This window comes from Diadema setosum, chromosome 6 (genome assembly GCF_964275005.1).
Source record: "Diadema setosum chromosome 6, eeDiaSeto1, whole genome shotgun sequence".
Classification (NCBI taxonomy): Eukaryota; Metazoa; Echinodermata; class Echinoidea; order Diadematoida; family Diadematidae; genus Diadema; species Diadema setosum.
Genome location: NC_092690.1, coordinates 21950854 through 21977126, shown reverse-complemented (window position 1 = coordinate 21977126; position 26273 = coordinate 21950854). Strand labels below are relative to the sequence as shown.

Here is a 26273-nt window from a genome sequence, read left to right as displayed (position 1 = left end):
TTGTGATAAAAATTGCTGTCACAAAGTGGTTATAGTTATGATGAATGCTGTCACTGTGTGGTAAATTGTGATAGATGCTATCACTAGGTGGTTAGTTGTGATGATGCTATCACTAAGTGATGAATCAAAGAACCAGTTTTCCTTCTTCCTTGCTGATGATGAAGATTGGGGAGTGGAACCTTCAGGGACTTCCCAACGATGAGCTCTCCATCCAGAACGGCATCATCGTCACCAAGGCGACCCGCTACCCACTGCTGATTGACCCCCAGGGGCAGGGCAAGACTTGGATTAAGAATAGAGAGGGTGATAGTGGCCTCCAGGTGAGTACTGGCCCCAGACGTCTCCACTTCAGAACCCTTTGTTACACTGTTATATTCAGATCTACTGTAGATATCGTCGCTCGGTGACAAGACCTTGTGCAGTCATACCTGTCTATAGCGACCACAGTATACGACCACTAAACACAATTCCCCCCAAGATATAAACTACAGCATACGTTAACTACCCTGTCTATAGCGGCCACCTGTCTATAATGGCTACTTTTTTCGTCTCCCTTGGATGGCTGCCTAGAGGCAGGTTTGACTGTATCTCAAATTTTGGTGATAATGACTTTTTTGGAATTAATGGTCAGATCATCTGTTAAGTGATGTCCTGTCCAAATCCTAGCTGTCATATCCCAAAATTAAGCCACCACGGGCACGCCCGAGGAAAGGTTAACCCATGTGATACAGTGCTGTGGCTGCCATATATTTTTGCGACGATATGCTTTTTAAGATGATGCCATGGGGTGGTTCAAACCAATGATTTTGTTGATGAAAAATGGCAGACCAATCAAAATGAAGTCTGTAATTTGAATTGAGACAAAGTTGCCAACAAATTGCTTTTTAAGAAATGGTTTGCATCTTGAGTCAACAAAAGTCAGCTTAGCATTATCTAAGCTAGCTCTTTGAGTAAGAATATTTGAGTGAGTTTTCTCTTTGTTTTTAATTCTTTGTGTCCCATGGCTCACTTGACGAGCTGTTTCATCAGCATTCAGTAATCCATCCAAACTTGACCTACTGTCACTTAGGTACCTTTACAAGCCAGCTTTGGCAAAACAATGTTCCTCAGTCGAACAGGGATTTGCAGGGGTTAGATAATTTCTTTATTGACAGATAGTTTCAGCACATCTGCTCCAGTCAGCAAGGAAAGCTCATCAGCAAGCTTGGCGGTTGGCAAACAAAGCATATTTGGGGATGTTAATGGAACTGGTGAGAGATGAATAAGAGGGGTACATTGACTCTACAACCACTGCATCGCTCATTGGGTGTTGTCACTTTCTTGCTCTCTTCATCCTGTCTCCATCCCCCTCCAGGTGACCTCCCTGAACCACAAGTACTTCCGCACCCACCTGGAGGACACCCTGTCCCTGGGCAGGCCCCTCTACATCGAGGACATCGGGGAGGAGCTTGACCCCGCCCTCGACAACGTCCTGGAGAAGAACTTCATCAAGTCTGGCAGCACCTACAAGGTGGGGAATAGGGGGCAAACAACCAAACCAAATGCATTACTTCTCAGTTTTGATATTGCTTCTTGTATGGCACAGTGTGCCTGGTTGATACTGCTTGCTGATCATTGCTAGCCACCTGGGAAGAACCAGGTGGCTACCAGTAGTAGATGGTATCAGTAAGTACAGTATGTAAGTAGGAAAGTTTTGAAATGAAAGAAAAGTTTTAGTTATAGATATAATAATGGCGTAAAAGGCACCACTATTGTAGGGAGTCGTGTGATTATTTGGACATCGGCATTCTGGGCACCTATTTTTACAGTCAAATAAAGAGAGACATTGCAGATGAAACAACCTGTCCGTAGAATCATATGTACCTTGCGGTATTTCAAGTCAAGCCATCTTTTGATAAAGATTGAAAGAGTGGAGTAGTGGACATATACAAGGACCAAGCAAGTTAAGCTTGACACCATAAAGTGTAAAATACATCTGTGTGATGGCTCAAAGAGGATCAAATTGCCTAATCATGATTTGATTTTCCATCCAGTCCACACTGGACAATTTTGTGTGATTCACAACTTGTAGTGCCTGTTTGTTTGTTTGTTTTTTGTCTCACAGGTAAAGGTTGGTGACAAGGAATGTGACGTGATGAGCGGCTTCACTCTCTACATGACCACCAAGCTCGCCAACCCTACGTACACACCTGAGGTAAGGCAATTACCTTGCAGGGAGGCATATTCTCATGTGTCTAAATGAAAACAAGTTTTTCCCTTCCCTGAATATTCATGGTTTTAAAGTATGAGGTCTTACACAAAGTGTCTGCCAAGGGATGATAAGTGAGTATGATTTTAGCCTGGGTAAAATATTTTTAAAATGATTACCGAGTGATTTTATATTAAAGCCCAAAGAAAGTTCTGGTATGCCTGCAAAAGTTGTCAAATTTTGCTCCAAAATGTGAACGTGTGCCTAGGAAATGTGCGGAATAACGCTGTAATAACGAGATATTCGATGGGTAACGACGAAAATGGGAAATATTAACCAAAAACGTTCAGTCTCAGAACTTACCCGAACGGGGTCAGGCTAGACTCGGACTCGGGGATAACTCGGTCTCGCTGTGCTTGGCGGCGGGATGAGTTGTATTGGTTGTCCCTCTGGATTGTACAGCGTTGTACTATGCATATGGGAGCGGCCTGTATAAACTACATTGTAGCGTTCTGGCTACTCGCAGTAATGGTCCGAGTTGTTACAACGCGCGCATCAAAAACCTCTTTGGCGCGCATGCAAAATTAGTGTGCGCCTCAAGCACCTCTAAAAGCAATCAAAGACGCTTGATAAACAACAACAAAAACTTCAAAGACCGCGCGTCTCAGCAACTGAGGTGATGTGCGTATTTAGGCTTGAGGACCGCGCGCTGTCCATTTGTTTTGTACAGGATTAGCACGCACTTTCCTGTCTGCTCATCAAGGCCTTGTTTGGTACCCGTAGTATAGAGTACTGATGAACATGGCGATCACGAACTGTGTGTAAATTGTCTGAAATAGGGTCGAGTTTTCCCTGAGACCGAGTTAGTCTGGAGCCTTCTGGAATAAAAGTCGGTCTACCGACTTTTATTATTTTTCTCAAAATACTCCAAAACGACTCATCATTCCGGCAAACCGCGTCAGCCAGGTAAGTTTCTTTGTAGACTCTTTCGATATATTGCAAGCAAATATGAAATGGTGTCAGACGGGTTCTCAGGCCCTTACCAGAACTTAGTTTTCACTTTAAAGGCATAATTTACTATTTGCAGATGAAACAAAAACCCAGCATTAGTGCTTTAAAATAGTTCTAAAATGTGAGTTAGGAATAGAAATGACCACTGTAGAAATTTGAATAAGTATAATCGTTGTCAAGTACTGTTAAATACACAACATGTGAACAATAGTTATAATAGAAATGTTTCCACACTGAACCGTCTAAAGTTATGGTTTATTGAGAAAAATACTGATATCTTCTTATATTTTGGGCTTTATTGCAAAAATTTTATATAGCAGAATGTTTTGTGGTACAGAAGACCTACAAATATGCATCAAATGTAATATCTTGAACATTCTTTAAATCACTGCTCCCAAAGGTAAGCAGGACCTTTAACCTGTTGAGAACGAGTCCCGAGTATACCCGGTCAAGGGTGTGTTGGAAATTCATGTTGTTGGAAAATCAGCCTGTCTGCAACGGGTTAAGAAGTACTTACAAAGGTCTTTGTCAGTGGTCACATGAAACTCAAATTGGCACTTGTCATGTCTCATTGCTCCTGCAGGTCTCAGCCAAGGCATCCATCATTGACTTCACTGTCACCATGAAGGGGCTGGAGGACCAACTCTTGGGCCGGGTCATCTTGACCGAGAAACAGGTGACGGTCGAGCCAGTTGAAATCAGAGCAGGACGTAGGGGATCGAAAGATAGTAAAATTAGAACTTGCAGTGCTGTTCAATAGAATTAACGGTTGACAAGGGCATTGAAAAGTGTTGGTCTCGCCAGGCTACCACTATTTTACAGCAGTATTGACCTACTAAGCCAGAAAATTATTTCACAAATCAGATGCAGCGTGATATTTTGAAGCATGTCAGTCAACAGTTATGATATCAAATGTTTGCATGTCTGCTGGTAGTCGTTAGGAATGTTTCAGCGTACAATTATACATTGCATATACACTATACGTGTACTTCTTTTTCTTTTTCTTTTTTTTGTTAATTTTGCTGGAGATGAAATGGCAACATGGAAACATCGATGTAAAAAAGATACAATTAAGTTGAGCTCATGAGATCGGGTATGTCAAATATTAATATACCCAACCTGTCAGAGCTTTTTAACAGGACTGATTTTGTATGTATTCAATACAACCAAAGAATTTGTCCAGTGCGGTCAGAATGAATAAGTAAGAAAAAAAAGGAATGAATAAGTAAGAAAGTATGAAAAAACTGTGTGATAATTGCTCTGCTTGTTGATATTTTTTTCTGTGCTCCAGGAGTTGGAGGCAGAGAGAACTGCCCTCATGGAAGACGTGACGGCCAACAAACGCAAGATGAAGGAGCTGGAGGACAACCTCCTATTTAGACTGACCAGCACTCAGGTAATGTTGTCCAGGTGATTGGATCATTGTTTGAATGCAGACGGACTTCGGGTATCACCTGTTGTCCAGTAGATTAGGCCATTCTTGTTATGATTCAAATTGACTAGTACCTTGGTATTTTTGTCCTGTAAATTTTGTCTAACATGCACATAATGATTCACACTGATTTAGTACTCCAGTAATTTGTCCAGTAGATTGGATTTTTCTTGTAGTGGTCACTGCCTTTGCATCACTAGCCAAAAAAAGAGAAAAAAGAAAGAAAAAAAAAAGAGATCGCATATCCTTGAAAGGAGACTTGTATCTGTAACCCAAGCGATTGTTGTCTCCCAAATGTTGTTAGAGTGCAATGTTGGGATATTCCAGACTCTGACTTGTTTGTATTTAAAAAAAAAAAATTTCCCAAGATTTTCTGTCATACAAATTATGCAGTAGAAGTGTATCACATCATTAGCTGATGGAATTGCTTTTTAAAGTTTCAACTTCAAACAAGTTGTTCAATGCAAATTGCATAAGTTTAGTCCTGAACTTTCCACACCTTTTTCACCTAAAAATGCACTCTACCCAATAGCCTCTGTCATGTCAGTGTGCTATCAAAAGGAAAAAAAAAAAAGAGGGGGGGGGGGGGGGGGGGAGTAGGCTGGCTGTAGTACACATGTCATCCACTTTACCTCCATGTGCATCCCAAGTGGCAAATCATCGCTATTGTGACAAGACCTTGTTTTTCAAATTTTGGTGAAAATCACTTTTATGGATTCATTTTTCAGAAAAATCAGTCGAGATGTCCTGTCCCAATCCTAGCTATCTTACCCCACCCCCTCCTTCCCCCCATAAAAAGAAAAGAAATGAAGCTACCATGGCATATCAAAAGAAAGGCAATCTCATTTGTTACAATTATGATGCCTTGGCTGTCATGTTGTTGTTGTTGTTGTTTTTTTTTTGCTTTCATCGACAATCAATATTTTGGAGACAAGGCTTTGTCGATCGCCCCAACAGCGAAATGAATGTTTGCGTGTCCCTATATAGGGCTCCCTGGTGGAGGATGCGTCCCTCATCTCAGTGCTCGCCTCCACCAAGGTGACGGCTGAGGAGGTGACGGAGAAACTGGTGGTCGCTGCCGACACCGAGATCAAAATCAACGAGGCCAGAGAGGAATTCAGACCAGGTATTAACCCGTTGAGGATAATTTGATTTTGCTACAAGACGCATTTCCCATAGAGGCTTGCCCGAGTATACTTGGGACTCGTCCTCGACGGGTTAAGCAGTCAGCGATAATCTATTCACAAAGTTTATACACCTACATTTGTCCATTTTTGGTGCTTCTGGCTCAGGATGTGAAATGTGGTAAGATATGTGGGAGTGAATATTTTTGGAGTCTTCTTTGAGAAGTTCAGTCAGACATTATGAAAGCATGTAGAGATTGACTTTTGACAAACACCAGACCAATAAGTTCTCCAAACAGTGAATCTGTGACTTGCTAATCTATCACTGGTATTAAAATATTGCATTGTTATTGATCTCTTTCAACAAATTATTGTCCCCGCCGAACGAGACGAGTTCGAGCAGGGGACTATGAAACGGGCTCCGTACGTGTGTGTGTCCGTGTGTCCGTGTGTCCGTCTGTCCGTCCGTGCATCCGTGTGTGATCAAAATGTTCAAAATGCTACTCCTTCGCCATTTCTAACCCGATTTTGATTCTGTTTGCTTTATATGATAGCACTACATGGGAGCTTTGAAACTTCTATACAGAATTTCAGTTGTGACCTTTGACCTTGACCGTTGACCTATATTGTACATTTTGCTTCAAAATGCTACTCCTTCGCCATTTCTAACCCGATTTTGATTCTGTTTGCTTTATATGATGGCACTAGGTGAGGGCTTCAAAACTTTTACACAGAATTTTGACCTTTGACTTCTTTGACCTTTGACCTTGATTTTTGACCTATATTGTAAATTGCCTACAAAAAGCTACTCCTTCGCCATTTCTAACCCGATTTCGATTCCGTTTGCTTTATGTGATGGCACTAGGTGAGGGCTTCAAAACTTCTACACAGAATTTTGACCTTTGATTTCTTTGACCTTTGACCTTGATTTTTGACCTATATTGTACATTTTGCTACAAAATGCTACTCCTTCGCCATTTGTAACCCGATTTCAGTTCCGTTTGCTTTATGTGATGGCACTAGGTGAGGGCTTCAAAACTTCTACATAGAATTTTGACCTTTGACTTCTTTGACCTTTGACCTTGATCTTTTTACCTATATTGTACATTTTGTTACTAAACGCTACTTCCGGCGGGGACATATATTACGCACCGCGTAATTTCTACTTTTCCTTGTCTGAAAATAAGGTGGAAAAGAGAGTTAGGGGAGTGTATAATCTTCCATTCGTGTTTCACTTGACATATATAGGGAAGGGACAAGGCAAGATATTTCATTATTAAATTGAAAAAGACGAGAGTGTAGTTGACCTGCATGCATTTTCTTGATGCTGATAATTGATCTGGATGTAAAATTGAGTAAAATCTAGGAACTATTGAGATCTGATATGACCCACGTACAATGATTAAAGATAATATAAAGTTTTGGTACCTCAAAATTTTCCCTTAGTTTCCTTGTCTTAGTTTGTGTTTCAGGTTAAAGTACCTTTCATATAACTAACGCTGTGAGACTTACTCGCCCCAAAGTGCTCTCATGTCTTAGTAATCATGCAATAATGGTTTCGTACCAGAGCAGAGCGGGCTCTGAAAAATTCGAACGAGCCGGTAGTTTGACTCGACGCGGTACCGCGACAATCAATATACACGTATTGTACGAAACCATTATTGCATGATTACTAAGACATGAGAGCACTTTGGGGCGAGTAAGTCTCACAGTGTTAGTTATATGAAAGGTACTTTAACCTGAAACACAAACTAAGACAAGGAAACTCAGGGAAACTTTTGAGGTACCAAAACTTTATATTATCTTTAAGCATATTATATCAATTTCCTCCTACTTTCGATGAAGCACTGGCCACCGTAGGGTGTATCAACGTACTATTATTCTACAAAGTGCAGACATTCACTCCCACAATCTAAAATACAGCAACAGGGGAAGAGACATAGGGATAGTATGCAAAGAAGTATATCATAGCATTCTCATCACTTCCAGGAAGCTTATACAGTCAAACCTGCCTTAGCGGCCACCTCTCTATAGCGGCCACCTGTCTATAGCGGCCACTGAAAAATCCCCCCGAGAGAAAAGCAATGTTAAAGACCCTGTGTATAGCGGCCACCTGTCTAACGCGGCCAGCGGCCACAAATTTTGTTTCCCGCGGTAGATTTTAACCTGTCTATAGCGGCCAAAACCCCGATGGAGCCGTAGCCGAGCCGATAATTCAGCGTGTTTTTCTGCTTGTTAGCCGTGCCAGTCATTCCTGGGCAACGTTCAGTGATCGCCACCGTTGCATTCATCACTTGTTCAGTCACAATAAGGCACTAGTGTTAAGCATTCTTCATGACTGTGCACATGCTACATATACTGTGCAACAATTTCATAAACACCGGCATTGTTCTATGCATGATACACACATGTGCATACGTACACACATACATGTACATGTAAGTATATATAGATGTATACAACGATGATACATGTTACCTGTCTATAGCGGCCACCTGTCTATGACGGCCACTTTCCCCATATCCCCTGGGTGGCCGCTATAGACAGGTTTGACTGTACCTTGATTTCTTGCTCTTTATTCAGTTGCTAGTCGTGGCAGTATCCTGTACTTCCTGATAACAGAGATGAGCATGGTGAACGTCATGTACCAGACATCCCTCAAGCAGTTCCTGGGTATCTTTGATCTCTCCATGGCCAGGTTAGATCAAATTCTCTTTGACTTGATCAATATTTTATATTGCATTATTATCAATTCATTACTGGATCACATCAGCCGTGATTCATGTCATATGTGTAGATGCCATTGATATTGACATTGTGTGTGTGCCTGCAAGTGTGTATATGTGTGCATTTGTGTGTGTGTGTGGATGTGGACTTTAATAGACAATCCATTGCCATGAGCTGGTTGCCATGATAAATGCTATCTTCAGTATAATAATGATAAGATACTGTATGAGCTGTTATTTTCGCGAGACTTTAATTTTCGCAAATTTTGTGAATCACTCTTGGACAGCGAATTTAACAACACGCGAAAATGTCTCTATGCGCTAGGGTAATAGTTCACTTACGATAGCCAAGGTTTTCATTCGTGAAAATATCTATACGGGAAAATAACAGCCTACACAGTAGGATTAGAATATCATAGTAACAGTTACTTCTGAAACATCTGCGATTGCCAGGTCTGAGAAGTCGCCCATTCCAGCAAAACGCATCGCCAACATCATCAGCTACCTGACGTACGAGGTCTTCCGCTACTCCTGCCGAGGCCTCTACGAGAACCACAAGTTCCTCTTCACCCTCCTCCTGGCGTTGAAGATTGATCTGCAAATTGGCAATGTCAAACATCGCGAGTTCCAGACTCTGATCAAAGGTACGTTGTTTACCACACTAGACTACATATGACAGAATATTGTGTTGTTCTGGTGAGATTGCACATTTAAATTGTATTGATTATCTGTAGACATCAGACCTGATGTTATAGCATTCATGCATGAATGAATCAATTGTTTCCAAAACATGTGGCAGGTAAAAGTTGCTCTCTTGTATTAACCAGTTGAGGACAAGTCCCGAGTATACTCGGGTAGTTGTCTATGGGAAATGCGTGTTATAGCAAAATCAGCCTGTCCTCAACAGGTTAATCTAAACTCTGTCTTGCGTTGTTCTAGATCTTAACTTCAGCTCTTGTTGCAGTCAAAGCAGTGCCAAATTTTTGCATTTTGTTTTCTTCTCTGATGCGTTCCCTTCCAATCCTTGAAAATGTTTTGACATAATATCCGAAACTCTACCAACTTTACAATGCAATTTCATTCTGTGAAAATATTTCCAGATACAGGATATATCTTTGTCTGTTCTGTAAAAGTAAACTCCAGTGAGTTGGAGTTTTCAAGACTCCTGAAGATGAAGTTTTAATGTTATTTCTACATCAAAAGTCTTCTTCATTCTCTCTTACCTCAAAGGTCTCAAGCAGTGATCACACATTTTCATCCTCCAAAGTTGTGATTGAGGCTCTCCATCTATTTTCATGTGATATCAAAGTTGATTTTTCTTCCTAGAACCCTATTGTGCTTCAACTGTGTTATCTTTCCATAAGTGTCATGGAAATGATGAACCTTTTTTTTTTTTCTTGGAGTAAATTGTGAAGTTAAGTGATAATGAATGACATACTTGTATACTGTAAAAGTAGAAATTTGCATGCATTTTGCATGTTCAAAAAAGAAACCAGCAAAAACTAAAAATACCCAGATTTGTTTTGCGTGTTATATGTGACACTATTTTATGTTTTGATTCTGCGGAATAGAAACACGTGATGAATTCATGCCACACGGCTAAATGCAAAAAAAAAAAAACTTACTCCCAAGATTACAGCTTTTATAGTAACGGATCTTGGAACATGAATAATGCAAATCAATAAAATGACATCAATTTATGACGGTCACTTTGTGTCAAAATTGAGTAAACTTATTTTGACTGCAACCAGGCGGGGCTGCCCTGGACCTGAAGGCGTGTCCTTCGAAGCCCCCCAAGTGGATCATGGATGTGACCTGGCTGAACCTGGTGGAGCTCAGCAAGCTGCCCCAGTTCTCTGAGATCCTCTCTCAGGTATACATGCCAGCAACCATAGTGTGCTCCTAAAACTCGCACTACACAGTATCTGTGCATTGCAGAATCTGCTTTAGTAGGATTTAGACTGATATGTCCATAAGGATCAAAGTGTTTCATCATTTCCCTTGCCTTTTTACTTGTTCCTTGAGTAAGCTTGATTGTCATATCATTCTATCAATAGTCATTTCTCAAAATCATCAGGAAAGTGAAAAAAAAAATGTAATTTTCTCAGTATTTCATAAAGTAACATCAGTGTTGATGCCAAATAATGTGCTAGGGTCAGATTGTAGTGATTATACTCAGTACAACCATGTTGGTATGCCCATTGATAATACATTATTTCATACATGATGATCGAAAATTACTTTTACATATAAAACCAACACCTAAACATTTCAATTATTAGAAAGTGATTGATATGAAGTTGCTGCTAGCATTCAGAGGATTACACAGTAACGTTCAGTTCTCTCTCAGTTTCCTAGTACTCTATCCAATAGGGGCTGCATTGGCTTACGATTATTCTATAGAGTGTTCTTTCTAGGCCCGATTTCAGAAGTCTGTGGGCTTGAAATTATTGAATGATGCAAAAGCAATGGTTACCATGGCAATATGACTGCTCACAGCTGATTGGTTAATAGTTGGCTGCTATCATAGCAACCGCACTCAATGCAGATACATTTGTTGTAGAATACACTCCTCTCTAGCTCCAGGGCCCCATTTCATAAAAAGTTGATATAGTACTATACAACTCTTGCTGGAATGGCAATTGTCATAGTAACAACAAGAATCCAGCTTACTGATTGGCTGTTACTATGGGAAGTTGCCCTTCCAGCAAGAGTTGCTACCTGACACATTTTATGAAATGGGGCCCAAGATGCAGTATCCCCATCCTCTTCATCCTTTCTGTGCCAGAGACTTTGGACGGTTTGTACAAAGCTATGATTGTTTTTGTGCCGATTGGCACTCATAAAACTCACAAAGTGTTAATAATGGAAACATACCTCCTCACACAGATCCAGCGCAATGAGAAGACATGGAAGGTGTGGTTTGACAAGGATGCCCCTGAGGAGGAGATCATCCCGGATGGCTACAACAGCTCCCTGGACACCTTCCGCAGACTGCTGCTTATCAGGCCTGTGGATATCTTGCTTGTTTGTTTGCTGTCTATTCTTTTGGGTTGAATGTGACACAGCTGTAATGAAACTTTTACACTGTACATTCTTGGGGAATTGGGATACTTGTGATTAAAGCTGCTCAAAAAAGAAGAAGATGAAAATAATATGAAAAATTAGATATTTTTAATCACAACTTGAAGAATATTCCTTGTTACTTCACAAGTGAGGTATCACTGGAAAAGTTTAGTATTGCTTTATCTAATGATGGATGGATGGACGGACTTTAAAATGTTACATAATAGTGCCTCACCCATTTTGCGATCAAACTTTTGAAAGGGTGACAATGTGGACAAAAACTAGCCGGTCAGATAAGGTGGTTGAACCTTTAATTACCTCTGCCAAGGAAAGAGGAGGTTAAGTGATCATCGTTGTTGGTTTGTCTGTTTGCAAAATAACTCAAAAAGTTTGGAACGGATTTGAATGAAACTTGCAGGAAAAGTTGATAATGACACAAGAAACAGATGACTAAATTTTGGTAGTGATCTGGGAATTTTTATGGATTTTTTGGAAGATTTTTTTTATCCTTTTGGAGATACATAGGGTCAATGAACTTGAGAGATCAAGCTGCGCGTATTTGAGGTTTGCATAGGCGCTCTAAGCGCGTGCTCCACTTGTTGGAGGTGCTGCGCAACTGCAATCTGTTGACGTATACAAAGTCTTCTATAATGGGAAATTGGATGATTAGCACATGCATATTAATAATAGGTGGGAATTATACCAGCTTGGACAAGGTATGCGCTCTTGATAGAGTGCTTTTCTAGCTTTTGTTGGTTTGAGATATAAAGTCGGGCTCCCGGGCTTTAATAGAGGAATACACTTTCACCTGTTTATTGCAGGTCTTGGTGTACAGACCGCACCATCCCCCAGGCCAGGAAGTACATAGCGGACTCCATGGGGGCGCGGTACGCCGACCCCGTCATCCTGGACCTGGAGAAGACGTGGGAGGAGAGTGACACCCGCACCCCTCTCATCTGCTTCCTCTCCATGGGCTCTGACCCCACCAACCAGATCGAGGGGCTCGGCAAGAAGCTCAGAGTTGGTGAGTGCAGGAACCTTGTGTGTGATGGCGAAAGAGGGACAACACATTGTTATACAACACCTAATTAGAATGTAGCTATCTGATTGGTTGATTGCTCATCACATGACATTTAGTGAAAAGTTCCATCGCACGCTCTGGCTGTCAGCCGTGTAATTTTGTGTGAGCAAAAATGGATAGCACATGGTTGGCATCACCTATTTCCATCGACTCCCGTGTTAAAGTCATGATTTACTCAAAGTTTTTGTTTCATCGCACGGCTCTGATGTCACAATAAACAAACATTTGCCGCGCGCACTCAATTACAAGTGTGCTTTTATTACAAGCGCATACTTTTGTCACTCATTTTTGTAAACAACTTTGTTTCGCGTACGTACGTACACGGTGACTGCGACTGTGTGGCTACTCATTTGTTTTCACGGAAAATGGTTGTCATTTCTGTGCTAAATTCAAGAATCTGTGTGGACCAAATCTGTTGACGTTCGAGGTGTTGTATAAAACAAATAGTGTATGGTCTTTACTCGTGCAATGGAGCAAGATTTCACACTCGTTGAAAGATGAGGTGCACTATTCAACTTGGCTTCGCCACGTTGAATAGAGAGCCTCTATCTTTCACCCCGTGGGAAAATTTGTACCATCACACTCGTGACTATTCACTATTTGTATACTATTGAAATCTTATAATATAGTAGATGGATGGGTAGATTGACAGATGGATGGATGACAGAGGGATGGATGGGTGGATGGAGTTATAGACAGATGGATAGATAGATGGATAGATAGATAGATGAATTGATAGATATAAGAGATATAGATATGCATTTCTTGCAATGTACCTTGCCTCATTAGTATGATCTTCCTTCCTCTCAAGTATAAAAAGAAATTGGTAGTGAATGAATGAATGAATACATGAATGAATGAATACATGAATAAATGAATGTAGAAATAAATAGATAAATGAACAGATGCCATGTATGATTTGCCTTATTTTGGCGTTTTGTGGTAATTACAGTGAAGTGTACCCTCGAAGTAATATTTTTGTATGTCGGTGGTACCCTTTCACATTCTTGAAGTTAAACTTGGTACTCATACACCGAATCAATTTTTTTTTTCTTCTTCTTCTACTTTTTGTTACCCTTGACAGCTTGTAGAGCCATCTCTATGGGCCAGGGACAGGAGGTTCATGCCAGACGTCTCATTCAACAGTCCATGGCAGGGGTAAGCAGAACCCTATTAAATTGATGTAACTCTGAAACTAAAGCAAAAACAAAAACAAAATAAAAACCAAAAACCACAAACCAGAACAATGAAACAGGAACAAAGACAAAAGTAGCGAAACAGCAAGCATAGAAGTAAACATACCAGTAGGTGAATGTGTGAACATTAGTTCAGCTAGAGAGACAAATGTACATTGTACATACACAGCCACAAACATTCTGACATTGTTTTTCATGTTCATGTTAGTCAGTTGTGCATGTTAAATATATTAAAACAGGTAAACCCCCTTCCCCCCCCCCCCCATCAAAAAGAAGAAGAAGAAGAAGAAGAAGAAGAAGAAGAAGAAGAAGAAGAAGAAGAAAAGAAAAAAAAAACCAAAAACAAATATTAACAGCACTCCACTCTCTTAGAGCAAAGGATCTGTCCATAAGACTTGATCCTTGGCTTGTGTTGCAGTCACATTACATTAATTGTAATCACATTATAAAATTCGCGTGTATGATTTAACTTCCTATTGTATGCCCTTGTACAGTTTACCATTTTGAGGTGCTAAAAGCAAGAGGCTTGCCACTACTGAGTGTAGCCTTTGACATTCTGTGGGATTGAAATACTTTGGCAACATTTTAATTCCTTTAATAGCCGATTTCGTCTAAAATTAAGAAATTTCCACTGACTTTGTAAAGCACCCACCATCGTCTCTGCTGTGCAGTAGGATGAAGAACAGATGAAGCCATTGTGGTCCTTATTACTCAATTCTTTTGCAATTGTCGGGGCTGCCCAGTTATATGTGACCACGGGACCGTTTCATGAAACTTTTTGTCAGTGATTTGCATTCTGACAACTGTTAAAAGCTACTGAAATCCTTGCGTCTGATTGGCTGATAGCAAATTTGTCGGTGAAAACCTCAGACGAACTCGTTGATGAAACATGAAGGAACTTGTCGGATAAAATATCTGACAAGTCAATTATATCCGACAAGTTTTGAGAAATTCTTTAGTCTGATTGGCTGATTTCTCTGAACTTGTCGGATATAATTGACTTGTCAGATATTTTATCCGACAAGTTCCTTCATGAAATGCCCCCCTGATGAGTAGTAATGTGATTTTAGTCAATATATTTATGTATTTTGATGAAAATTCAATTGTATTTGTTGGCTAGGGTGGCTGGGTGCTGCTGCAAAACTGCCATCTGGGACTGGAGTTCATGGATGAGCTCCTTGACACAGTGACTCTCCAAGACACCGCCCATGAGACCTTCCGTATTTGGATCACCACCGAGGTCCACCCACAGTTCCCCATCAGTCTCCTGCAGGTAGAGTCTAATCTACGCACCTCTCCCTAAAAGCATTCACACCTTTAATGCTCTTGTGCTTGGACCTGTTGCAAGCATATGAGGAGTTTTATCGCAAAACGAGCTAACTCCATTCTTGTTGAGATATTTGTCATTAAAACTGCTAAAAAAGCAAAGAAAATAATAAGAAAATACAAGATATCTTTAGTCATAACTTCTAGAATATTCCTTGCTATGTCACAAGTGAGGTATTACTGGAAAGGTTTAATTTTGCTCTTTCTGATGATGGACTTACTTATACTTTGAAATGTTTAAAAATGGCGCTTAGCTCATTTTACAATAAAACTCTTGATATATTTTTTTCCCCTTCTTGTTCTTAATAGTGCTTTTGGGCCAGAAATACCATGGTATTTCATGAAGAGAACAGTAGATAGTGAATAACCACAGTTTCTACTGTATATGGCATATATTTAGAGAGTCTAGTTTGTGTGTGTGTGTGTGTGTGTGTGTGTGTGTGTGTGTGTGTGTGTGTGTGTGTGTGTGGTGTGTTTGAATTGGGACTTCTGACAATTTTGTGAGTGGTTAAATTTTGCGAATGTGGATGACAGTACTAAATGGAGAAATGTATGCATACACATTGCATTCATGTTGGGATGAGTTGATATTTTTGTGTTTTTAAATTCGCATATAGCACCCAGCTTGAGAAATTTGGGAAACTAAAAACTATGCAAAATATTCGATGCGTACAGTATTACTTCTGTATTTTGCCCATGGAAATAATGCCAATAAAGTACTGCGGTATGGAATACCGTAGGTACATTGTAATTGTAATGTGAATGTATCTAATAAATAACCGTTTTCTTTTTCTCCTCCTGGCAGTCCTCCATCAAGTTCACCAATGAGCCGCCCCAGGGTGTGAAGGCGGGCCTCAAGAGAACCTTCACCAGCATCACTCAGGACCAGCTGGATGTCATCAACCTGCCCCACTGGAAGCCCATGCTCTATGCTGTGGCTTTCCTCCACACCACTGTACAGGTTAGTGATAGGGGAGCACAGAAATGTAGGAGAGCCAGGGTTGGGGTGGGAACAAGGGGTTGGGTGTAGGGTGTGTATGTGATAACCGTAAATAATGGATTCATGAGAGAAGAAAGAGATCTTTGACACCATAAAGTTAAACTCTTAGTCCTGCTGATGGGTATAGAAGAATCTGTGTCTTCATCACGTTGAACCATGCTAGGCTTTTCAGGAAAAAAAAGAAAGAAAAATCGTTGATCTAGCATTTATATTTTCTTTTCATATCTGTTTTAGCAGTCAATTGTGTACAGAGACAAATATAATTCTGCGAATCTTTACATCAATTTGCTCCCGTTTGTTGAGTTTTAAGGTCAGCACCTTGATATCCTAGGTGGAAATTTGAGGTATATGTCATTGCAAATAACTTTTTTTTTTTTTTCGTGGGGAGGGGGGGGGGGGGGATGACATGAATATTGCACTAGATTTGAAAAGGAAGCATGGATGTGTGTCTCCATTTTGCATTGAATTCCACCAAGACTTTTGTTCTTTATCATCTTCAGATCAGAGAGAGGAAGTAGATTGGAAGCTGTTAACCTGGGTTTATTAAGAAAGGCTGGAAAACTTTTAGTCTTCTTTTATGTTACAGCTTTCTGCTTTCCACTCCACTTTTAAACTAGGAAGAAGAAAATGAAAACAAACAAACAAGCAAACAAACAATAAACAAACTTGCACCGTAAACATTAGAGGGTGTAATAACAACCATAATGTTTGTAGGTCCCTATAATCAAGAGAGAACAGTAATGATTTCAATAAGAAGCGTAATGCTGCCCTACTTAACTCTTGATGCAATCATGCTTGTTCCTTCTCAATTTTCTGTCTCTGACATGTATCTTTTGCCGCTTGTCTGCCCTATAGGAGAGGAGGAAGTTTGGGCCACTGGGTTGGAACATCCCCTACGAGTTCAACCAGGCCGACCAAGCTGCTAGTGTGCAGTTCATTCAGAATCACCTGGATGATATCGACCAGAAGAAAGTAATGGCGCATTATGAAGTGTGACCCTGCATCACAAAACAAACACGAAGTCGCCAGACATGAAATTTCAGTTAAGAGTATATTCTGAAAGAGCAGACTTTAAGCTTTAAAATGTTGTATAACTCAAATCAAGTGGACTCTCCTAACCTATTTAAATATTGGAAAGAAAGCACACACTCGGGGAAAAGTGTAAACTGAGAAAAGAGGCTCTGAAGTACAGTGTCTATTCAAGCACTAAATTTTTATCAAGACGTGCTGGCTGTGCGATGAATGGGACAAAAAACAGGATTGAAATCACTAGAGTAACAACAATGGAGGGATTATCAGATTAAATTGAAATTGAGCATGCCTTATCAACACATTCTGTCCATAATCAATGCTAACTTTCAAAGCAGTAGCATCATCCTTTCAAAAGTTATTGGAGTTGAAATTTAAGAGTGTGTACAAGGTTTTTAAGACATGATAAGGGGACTCTAAAGAAACACCTAATCACACTTTTCTACCAAAGAATCTGTTCGAGATAAACTGCTTAAAACACACTTTCCTGATCGTTTTATGATCCCAAATTTTAGCACAATGTAGAAGAAGACATGCTCTTTTAGAAAATATGAAAAAGTCAGGATCGGCTAGGTTGACCCATTTCACATATGTTCAGTCCTCACACAAAATCAGTGTGTGCGACTTTTTGCTCGTTTTGTGATGCACGCTCACAAATATATTTTGGTGGTCAGCATGTGTAGATGTAACATTGTTTTGTAAATTTTTTGATAATCAGAACATGTACGGAATAAACTTCTTCATGTTGTACATACTAATCTCTGCATACAGTGAAAATACATGTTTGTCAGTGACATCAGTGTGAGCTGAACAGAAAAGAAAGAAAAATCATTTCTTTTTTTTCTCAATTTTGCATTATACATATATGATCATTTTCGTTCACATTAGGGAGCTAGTAATATAAATAAATATGCAGTTTTGGGGCTGATAGACAAGTGAGCAGATATTAATGATAATGCAAACTTTAAGACCTTGTCATTCTACTTGTTGATATTTTGTAGGGCGTGTCATGGAATACAGTGCGCTACATGCTAGGGGAGGTACAGTACGGTGGTAGGGTGACTGATGACTATGACAAGAGGCTGCTGAATACATTCGCCAAGGTATGTATGCCATCCAACCTACAGTCCATATGGCATGTAGCAGTTTTAGCATCACATAACATGGTACTCATAGTGTCAGACCTTAGAATTAGAAAATTGGTGCCTGTAACCTCTTGTGGAAGAAAAAGCCAGGAAAATGTAAATAATTCTTGATAGGAGTCCTTCCTTTCTTTCGTGTAGGAAAAAATCAGCAAAAAAGGAAACCGAGGCAGCTGCTAATTACTATTGTATGTTTTAGCAGCATGGTTATTACAATAAACATGTCGAAGGGAAATGACATATCATCCAGTGTAGATTTGAAGACTGCTCAAAAAATTGTTTTTCTTGTTGTTTACTTTGAACCATGAGGGATCTTTTGAAATCTATGATTCGTTAAAATATGCCAGAGTTGTACATCAGTGCAAGATTTCTGATGGCCACCAATATAATAAGTATCCATGGACTAATTGTTGATGTCCGATATGTTAGAAATTTGTGTGGGGGTCACCTGCGCTGCTGTCTGTCTTTGCCAGGTCTGGTTTGGGGACCACATGTTCCACGACACCTTCAAGTTCTACACGGGCTACACCATCCCCAAGTGTAAGACGGTCCACGAGTACATGGATGTGATTGAGACCCTGCCCCTCACAGACTCACCTGAGGTCTTTGGACTGCATCCCAACGCTGACATCACGTGAGTCATGTTTTCTCCTGCCTACCATTCGGTGTTTTTTCTTTTCACACACAACCATGTACGCTGTGGTAATATTACAGTTATGACATCATCAGTGTCAATTCGCAAAAACAACATCTCGTGAAAATGTGTGTGATCTCCACATTTGCAAAAATCGGTGTGTATCTGTACGGAAAAATAACAGCTTATGCTGTACTTGATGATTGTTGTTTTCTAATGATGATGCAGTTACCAGAGCAACACATCCAAGGAGGTGCTGGATACCATCCTCAACATCCAGCCCAAGGATACGGGTGGGGGCAGCGGGGAGACTAGGGAGAGCATCGTCTACAAGCTGTGTGATGACATGCTGGAAAAACTCCCAGCCGACTACATCCCCCATGAGGTACAGCTCAGTGTATTCAGTCAAACCTGTCTCTAGTGACCACTGTCTTTAGCGACCACCTGACATATGCGACCACTAAACACATTGCTCCACAAGAGAAAAGCCATGTTAATGACCCTGTTTATAGTGGCCACCTGTCTGCAAAGGCCACTTTTTCTAATATTTTAACTAATATATAAACAAACAAAAAAAAAACACTCATACCAAAAAAAAAAAAATGAAATTGCAAGGTTATAAAAGATTCTGTGGTGAATATGTACTTTGCAATTCAACTCAAGCTGATAGTACATGCATGATACAAAAGTTACAACAGGTTTTACTTACTCTATCTGATGATAAAATACCTTAAAAATTTTAACAAATGGCTTTTAACCCGTTTTTCCGATCATACTGCTCAACTTGTGCCTCTGCCCCGTCGCTTTTTCCAGGTCAAGGCTCGCCTGCAGAAGATGGGTGCCCTCTCCTCCATGAACATCTTCCTGCGCCAGGAGATCGACCGCATGCAGCGCGTCATCAGCCTGGTCCGCACCACCCTGACTGACCTCCGACTGGCCATAGAGGGCACCATCATCATGAGTGAGGTATTGACCAATTCTGTGACGCGCTATGTGTATTTTTGGCATGGGCAGCACCATTACGCGGTGTCTCAGCGGACTCCCCCTTCCCACTCCCCACCCCTCCCCCTACATTAGCACGCGCGCAAAATGAAAAACTGATGCATGGTTGCTTTAGCCAATGGGCGTCTCGTACTGAGTGCGCGAATGCTTGCTTAGTGTGCGAACCTTTGTTACAAGTGCGCGATAAACCTTTTGCCCCGGGGGTGGGGGACAGCGGGGGGGGGGGGGGGGGGTCGGCGCTGAGACACCGCAATTTGAGCTCATGGCTGCGCCCAGTGCCATAAAATGTCTGCTGCCCTCAACGAACCCGAATCGGTCAATAGGGAAGGAGGGGGAGGGGTGGGGCAGGGTTGGGTGGGTGCAGAAGACTTTGTACTTCCCCCTGTGTGCCCATTGTGGCAGGCCCTCATGCAAACAGACCGGTACGCTATTTGAGCTGTGGTATCAGTAACCAATGAAGTCTCATAAAATTAAATATTTGAGGCCTGAAACCAGCTGTATTTACCAGCTGTATTATTTACAGTGCAAATACCCCAGTTCCCCAGAAGGTTTTGTGTTCAAATTTGGTAGCCCTTTTGTGCAATACAGTCTTGCTTCTGACAGATTTATCAGAAAATTGCATCTGATATCAAAATGTAATGTGACCAAATCTATATTAAAACATATGTGTATGAAACAGTGATTGCCAAAAGCATTTGAATTATCTCCTTTCTAAGTTGAATTGCAGTGGGATTTTCAGTTGCCTTGCAAAGAGTGTCTTATTAGCTGCAAGTTGCATAAATTATGCTGTAATACACATGTATATTTCCAGTTTGAGCTGTCATTGCCAGCTTGTGTTTTAAAGACAGATACATTATTGCTATGGAAGTGCTCCAAACCTTTTTGATTATTGTATTACTATAGTGCAATTATTATAAATGTGAATTCAAAAATATCATTGATCATTATGTATCTTGTATTTCATATTGCATTTCTTGTTTACTTTCATATAAATCATTTTTCATTTCTACAATCTTGGGTAATGACTGGATTGCCCTCATGAAGGATTGCAACTGTTATGTTATGCGATATCTGCAAAATTTAATTTGTGTAATTGCCTGTCACATTCCAACCCTTCCTCAGAACCTACGAGACGCTTTGGACAACATGTACGACGCCCGGGTGCCCGCCCTGTGGCGCAAGGTGTCTTGGGAGTCCTCCACTCTGGGCTTCTGGTTCACCGAGCTGATCGAGCGCAATGCCCAGTTCTTCTCCTGGTGCTTCGAGGGACGACCCAACGTCTTCTGGATGACTGGATTCTTCAACCCTCAAGGCGAGTGCTAATAGCATTGGAACCTAAACCTAGCAAAGTTAGATAAACAGCCACTCCTCCGGGTTTCCAGCCCATCAGGGAAATTAGATAAATGAATTTACTTTTTTCCAGTCAGGAAAAAGTCAGGGAATTTTGATTGGCCCCAAAATCGAAAATAGTCAGTAAGACTCTGTCGTATTTTGTATATCAAAACAACATCCACTGGATGAAACTGGATGAAAATTGGATATGAAACTGGAAAAGCATTGAAATAATTATCATGGAAAGTTGATACTTCATCAGGAAAAAAAAAAAAAAATCAGGGAAAAATCAGGGAATTCTGTTTTCTTGAAATGCTGGGAACCCTGCTCCCATTCTAACAAACATGGTTATAATGGAATGTCGTTGCAACAAAGTCAAAATTCAGGTCCCAAAATTATTATCTATATTCAATTACCTTCGTATACTTTATTTGATTTGCTATAATGAAAGTTTGATGTAATGAAAGAAAACTGCTAGTCCTGAGGACTTTGTTGGAACAGGAATTGTCTGTAGCCCGATACCTGATATAACAAGGTAATTTTTGCAGGTCTCATTTCCCTGTATACTACTTTATTTTCATCCCTAATATTACGAGATACAAGATACAGATATTGTATATCAAGATAATTGCATTAGTCCCAAGCAGCTTTAAAAATGAGGTGCCCTGTGCAAGTTTTTCTAATCGAGTTCTTTCTCTTTGACACCATTGGATAGAGACAACTAGAGAATAAGGACCTTAATACGAGAAGGGTAGGAGTGAACGGGTCCCAACATTTGCAAACTTAATATGTGAACCCTGTGTCAGTGTGCAATATTATTGCAGAGAAGTAAAATTGACAGCTTATTTTTGTTTTGGTTTTTTTTTTTAACTTTTAGCCCCCCATGGACTATTTTATTATCTCCATGTCAACATAGTACAACTCAAATATTCAACCATTATCTCTTTTTTTTAAAAACATTTTTTGTGTAAACATTTACACAGCTTATTGATTGATTTATGCCTCCTAAACTCCAGGTTTTCTCACAGCCATGCGGCAGGAGGTGACCAGGGCACACAAGGGCTGGGCCCTGGACTCTGTCACCCTGCACAACGACGTCACCAAGTCCTTCAAGGAGGAGATTGGAGCACCCCCAGCGGTGAGTCAGAAATTTGCCTTCGTACACCCTCTGTTGTATCTCCCTCATTACACACAAACTCAGTGACACACATGCACACACCAATATAATAATCTGTACAGGGCTTCAGGCAGTGGTCTGTGTGCTGAAGCTTTTTCACTCCTTATTTGCCAAGGAGCAGCTCTTAAAATTGCGCCAATGAGTCAAATGTGCGCAAATTGAACACACATACCTATGAACAAAAATCTAATGTGGTACACAGAGAGTTAACTTGTTAAGTTTTTTCATCAGCATTCAGTAATTCATCCAGACTAGACCGACTTGTAAGTTTGCAGCAAGCTCACTCAGGTGTGGCGGTCCATTAGAAAAATCCAAAAAAAAAAAAAAGCAACATCCATGCACACACTTATACATGAAATTAACCCATTGAGGATGAGCTGATTTTGCTATAAAGTAACACCCATTTCCAATTAGACACTTGCCCAAGCATGCTCAGGACTAGCCTTCAATGGGCTGAAAGCCAGTGTGGTATGGAATTTGTAAGTCAGTGAACTTGAATAAAGATTTTGGAGTAGAAGATGTGACAGTTTTTCTTTATCAGCAACATTGCCCATTCTTCTAAGTAATTCCACCACCCTTCCAAATTCATTGCATGATGGGGTAAGACAGTATAAGTTTTCCACTTCCTCTTCGACTTGAAGGACTTTCCATATTCTGAGTGCTTGCAATACTGTGTGTCTCAGAATTAATGTGTGAGGCCTGTACTGGGAATAGCAATATAGATTAAATTTTACTTTTACATTTTTGTTATAAAATCATATGACTCCACACTGCAGGAGGGCGTGTACATCCATGGCTTGTTCCTGGACGGTGCCGGCTGGGACCGTCGGGGCACCAAGCTGATGGAACCATCACCCAAGGTTCTCTTCACACTGCTCCCTGTGGTGCACATGTTCGCCATCAACTCCACGGCGCCCAAGGACCCACGCCTCTACCAGTGCCCCGTCTACAAGAAGCCGGGCCGCACCGACCTCACCTACATCACGTTCATCGTCCTGAAGACCACGCCCAGTCCGGACCACTGGACCCTCAGGGGCGTGGCGTTGCTGTGCGACACCAAGTGAGCTAGCTAGGGGGGCTCTGACAGCAACATCTGTGTCAGCCGTACTAACAACACCCTTCAATTCATACCCCTCTCTATGTATGTATGGACATCAGTTCTTGATATTCAAGTGCACTTATGCTGTTTTGTCTTAGAGAAATTGAGTTTGTGTTATCTTGGTTTGTTTTACTGCCCAGTTAGGCTATTTGGACTCTTTCTGTTTTGGAAAAGACTAGTTTGTCACATTTTTCTTGCATCTCAAGTTGTATAGATACTCGAAGTTTGAATGGTTGACTTTTGCCTTGAGAGGCTAGCATTTTTCAATTATTTTTCTTATTTCAATGCATTATACTAGATTTATGACGAAATGGTATTATCTTAAAGTAAGCCAAAATCTTTGTGGAAATTACTTTCTCCTTATGTGTTTTTATTCTTGGAGAGATTAGATCAGAGTCTACTGAACACTTCAGCACCAAGTACTTTATTTGTGTATGCAGGTGATTCCAAATTACAGATTACGGATAGTTAACATACACTGTCCAGAATAATATTAATGCAAGATAGCCACAGCCTTGCCTTATGTTGTCCAGAAACCATACCGTTGATGTTTTACCAGGTTCGTTTTATTAGAGTTCTTAACAAGTTACTCCACTTCATTCTCAAACAAGAGAGTGTTTTGGAAAATGTTAGAAAAGAGTGTTTGTGCCTTACATTTATACTTGAAAATGATTAATTTGCCTTCGTTACCTTGTTGAAAAGTTGAAGTTTTAAGCATGTCATATACTTGTTTGACAACTTCCAGAAAAAAAAAAAAAATGTTCAATCACATATTGTTTTGTATGTAATGATGAAAGAAATCCACTTGTTGCCAGTAATTGAACAAACAGATTACACTCTGAATTAACTCAGCACTGAAATTCCCAATCACAAATGTTGTTTTCCAATATTCAATGATATTTTTCCTTGAAATTGCAGATAAAACCAACTTATGCTGGAATCAGATGATAATGAAAGAGGTTAAAGTGGATAGAATATGTCATTTATGGAATGAAATAGCTATTGTCAGAGAATTGTCGAAACATCATCTTGCTGACATTGTGACATCACACGGCACCTTGTTGTTGGATGAGAGAGAAACAGAGAAATTGCAAGTAAACCTGTCACAATGATATGATTTACGCTTTCACAAACTATTCAGTAATTGATGGCATATGAAATGAAATTGAATAAATTCACACAATTTACTTGACTGATCATTGCTAACTTGCTCATCTTTTTATTCTGTGTAGCATTTTTAAATTGATTTTGATAAAAAAAAGGTCGCTAGGAAAGACACATGCTCCATGTGCATTGTGATTATAGCCCTTTGACCACTTTGGAGTGTGCGCTGTCATTGGTTAGTGTAGGTCTAGATGCATGCTTGCATATTATAATGTGTGTGTTTATGCATGTCTGTGCGTGCTTATGTATGTCTGTGCATGTGTGATGTTGCAAGGGAAATTTTACATAGCTGATTACCCTATGTGAAACTCACTGGAAGCTGAGTTTGCTGGCCACGCTGTGTGCAAGAAAGGTTCTTACATGCTTGATGCGAATGATGGCATCTCCCCATATCTTGCTTGCCGAAAGTGACTGGACAAATTGTAAATCCATGCTAGGCCTTTAAAGTTTGTCATAAACGGCAACGTTATATTTACAAAGGTGATTTAAATTCAGACCATGGTTTAAATTTAGTCCATGAACTAAAATAAGCGTGAAATAGGCGTACCTTTGACATGCATGTGTTTGTTACTGGGGGTCTGTTGACGTTCAATGTACACAATCTGTCACACGTGCATTCTATTTACACAGGAGAATTTGAACCACCTTCATGAATTCAGGCCTACTGTGTTAAGCAAAACTTTGTTTACAGCAAAAACAGGACTCACAAACACATGAGGGATACTGCCTTGCATTTTTATTGCATTATGTAATAACATACTTCAGCATACATCTTTGTGATTGGGTATCAGCTTTCTGAAATATTAGGATAAGTGGAGGTTGATTTAAATATTTGTGTTTTCTCTATTCATATTACAATTTAAGTAAAATTGTTCAATGATCTACTGAAACCATAATCTTTAGAAAAGACTGCAAAGTACTGTATGTATTTCCTTTGGTAAAAGGCAAAGTCGCAAAATCAGTAGTTTATTTGGGTTGAAAAAGTAACTATGAACATAATGACTACTACCTCCTTCAACTTGTATACGACTGAATCATTTTACCAAACACATATATATATTTTTTTTTTCATTGAACTATGTCATAAGTCAAACAGATAACGGGTTCAGAAATTATTGTTTATCAAAATCTACTCTCTTGAATTGTAATATCAATTAATCTGTGGCCTTCTTGAGAAGGCCTTCTTTTGACCATATCAAATTCTAAAAAGTGATGTGAATCTTCATGATAGCCTTAGCTGCTAATTATTAATTTTCATAGTAGTTTTGATAGAATATTGAATAGAGCCTAAATAATTTCAAGCATTTCCTACTGGATAATTTGCTATCTAAATTAACATGAGGATGACATTACCCGTACCATTTACTATGAAGGAGTTCCTTATCTAATATCTCATTCTTTCATTTGCAGGATTCTACATTAAGACATGGGCTGTTGCCATTCCTTTTTATTTTCAACAAAAATGAAAGTATAGAGCAAGGGAGGAAAGTCAATACAAAGAATTAAAAGTTATCTTATTAGAAAGAAGATGAACTAATATCAGA

At 40.0% G+C, this 26273-nt stretch overlaps 1 protein-coding gene across 1 annotated transcript in view; it reads left to right on the top strand.

The window, feature by feature from the left end:
* LOC140229467 (dynein axonemal heavy chain 8-like) overlaps window positions 1-24757 on the top strand; it is a 119359-nt gene extending 94602 nt beyond the window's left edge. Inside the window, exons 66-87 of the mRNA XM_072309721.1 lie at window positions 165-320; window positions 1355-1510; window positions 2105-2194; window positions 3783-3875; window positions 4491-4595; window positions 5619-5757; window positions 8339-8453; window positions 8935-9125; window positions 10233-10354; window positions 11371-11489; window positions 12369-12571; window positions 13713-13786; window positions 14945-15097; window positions 15956-16111; window positions 17006-17122; window positions 18181-18282; window positions 18795-18955; window positions 19184-19340; window positions 19769-19921; window positions 21080-21269; window positions 22306-22427; window positions 23243-24757. Coding sequence (XP_072165822.1) covers window positions 165-320; window positions 1355-1510; window positions 2105-2194; window positions 3783-3875; window positions 4491-4595; window positions 5619-5757; window positions 8339-8453; window positions 8935-9125; window positions 10233-10354; window positions 11371-11489; window positions 12369-12571; window positions 13713-13786; window positions 14945-15097; window positions 15956-16111; window positions 17006-17122; window positions 18181-18282; window positions 18795-18955; window positions 19184-19340; window positions 19769-19921; window positions 21080-21269; window positions 22306-22427; window positions 23243-23530 — 3162 coding nt within the window. The 3' untranslated portion in view covers window positions 23531-24757. The remainder of the gene's footprint in view (window positions 1-164; window positions 321-1354; window positions 1511-2104; window positions 2195-3782; window positions 3876-4490; window positions 4596-5618; window positions 5758-8338; window positions 8454-8934; window positions 9126-10232; window positions 10355-11370; window positions 11490-12368; window positions 12572-13712; window positions 13787-14944; window positions 15098-15955; window positions 16112-17005; window positions 17123-18180; window positions 18283-18794; window positions 18956-19183; window positions 19341-19768; window positions 19922-21079; window positions 21270-22305; window positions 22428-23242) is intronic.
* The last annotated feature ends 1516 nt before the right edge of the window (window positions 24758-26273 follow it).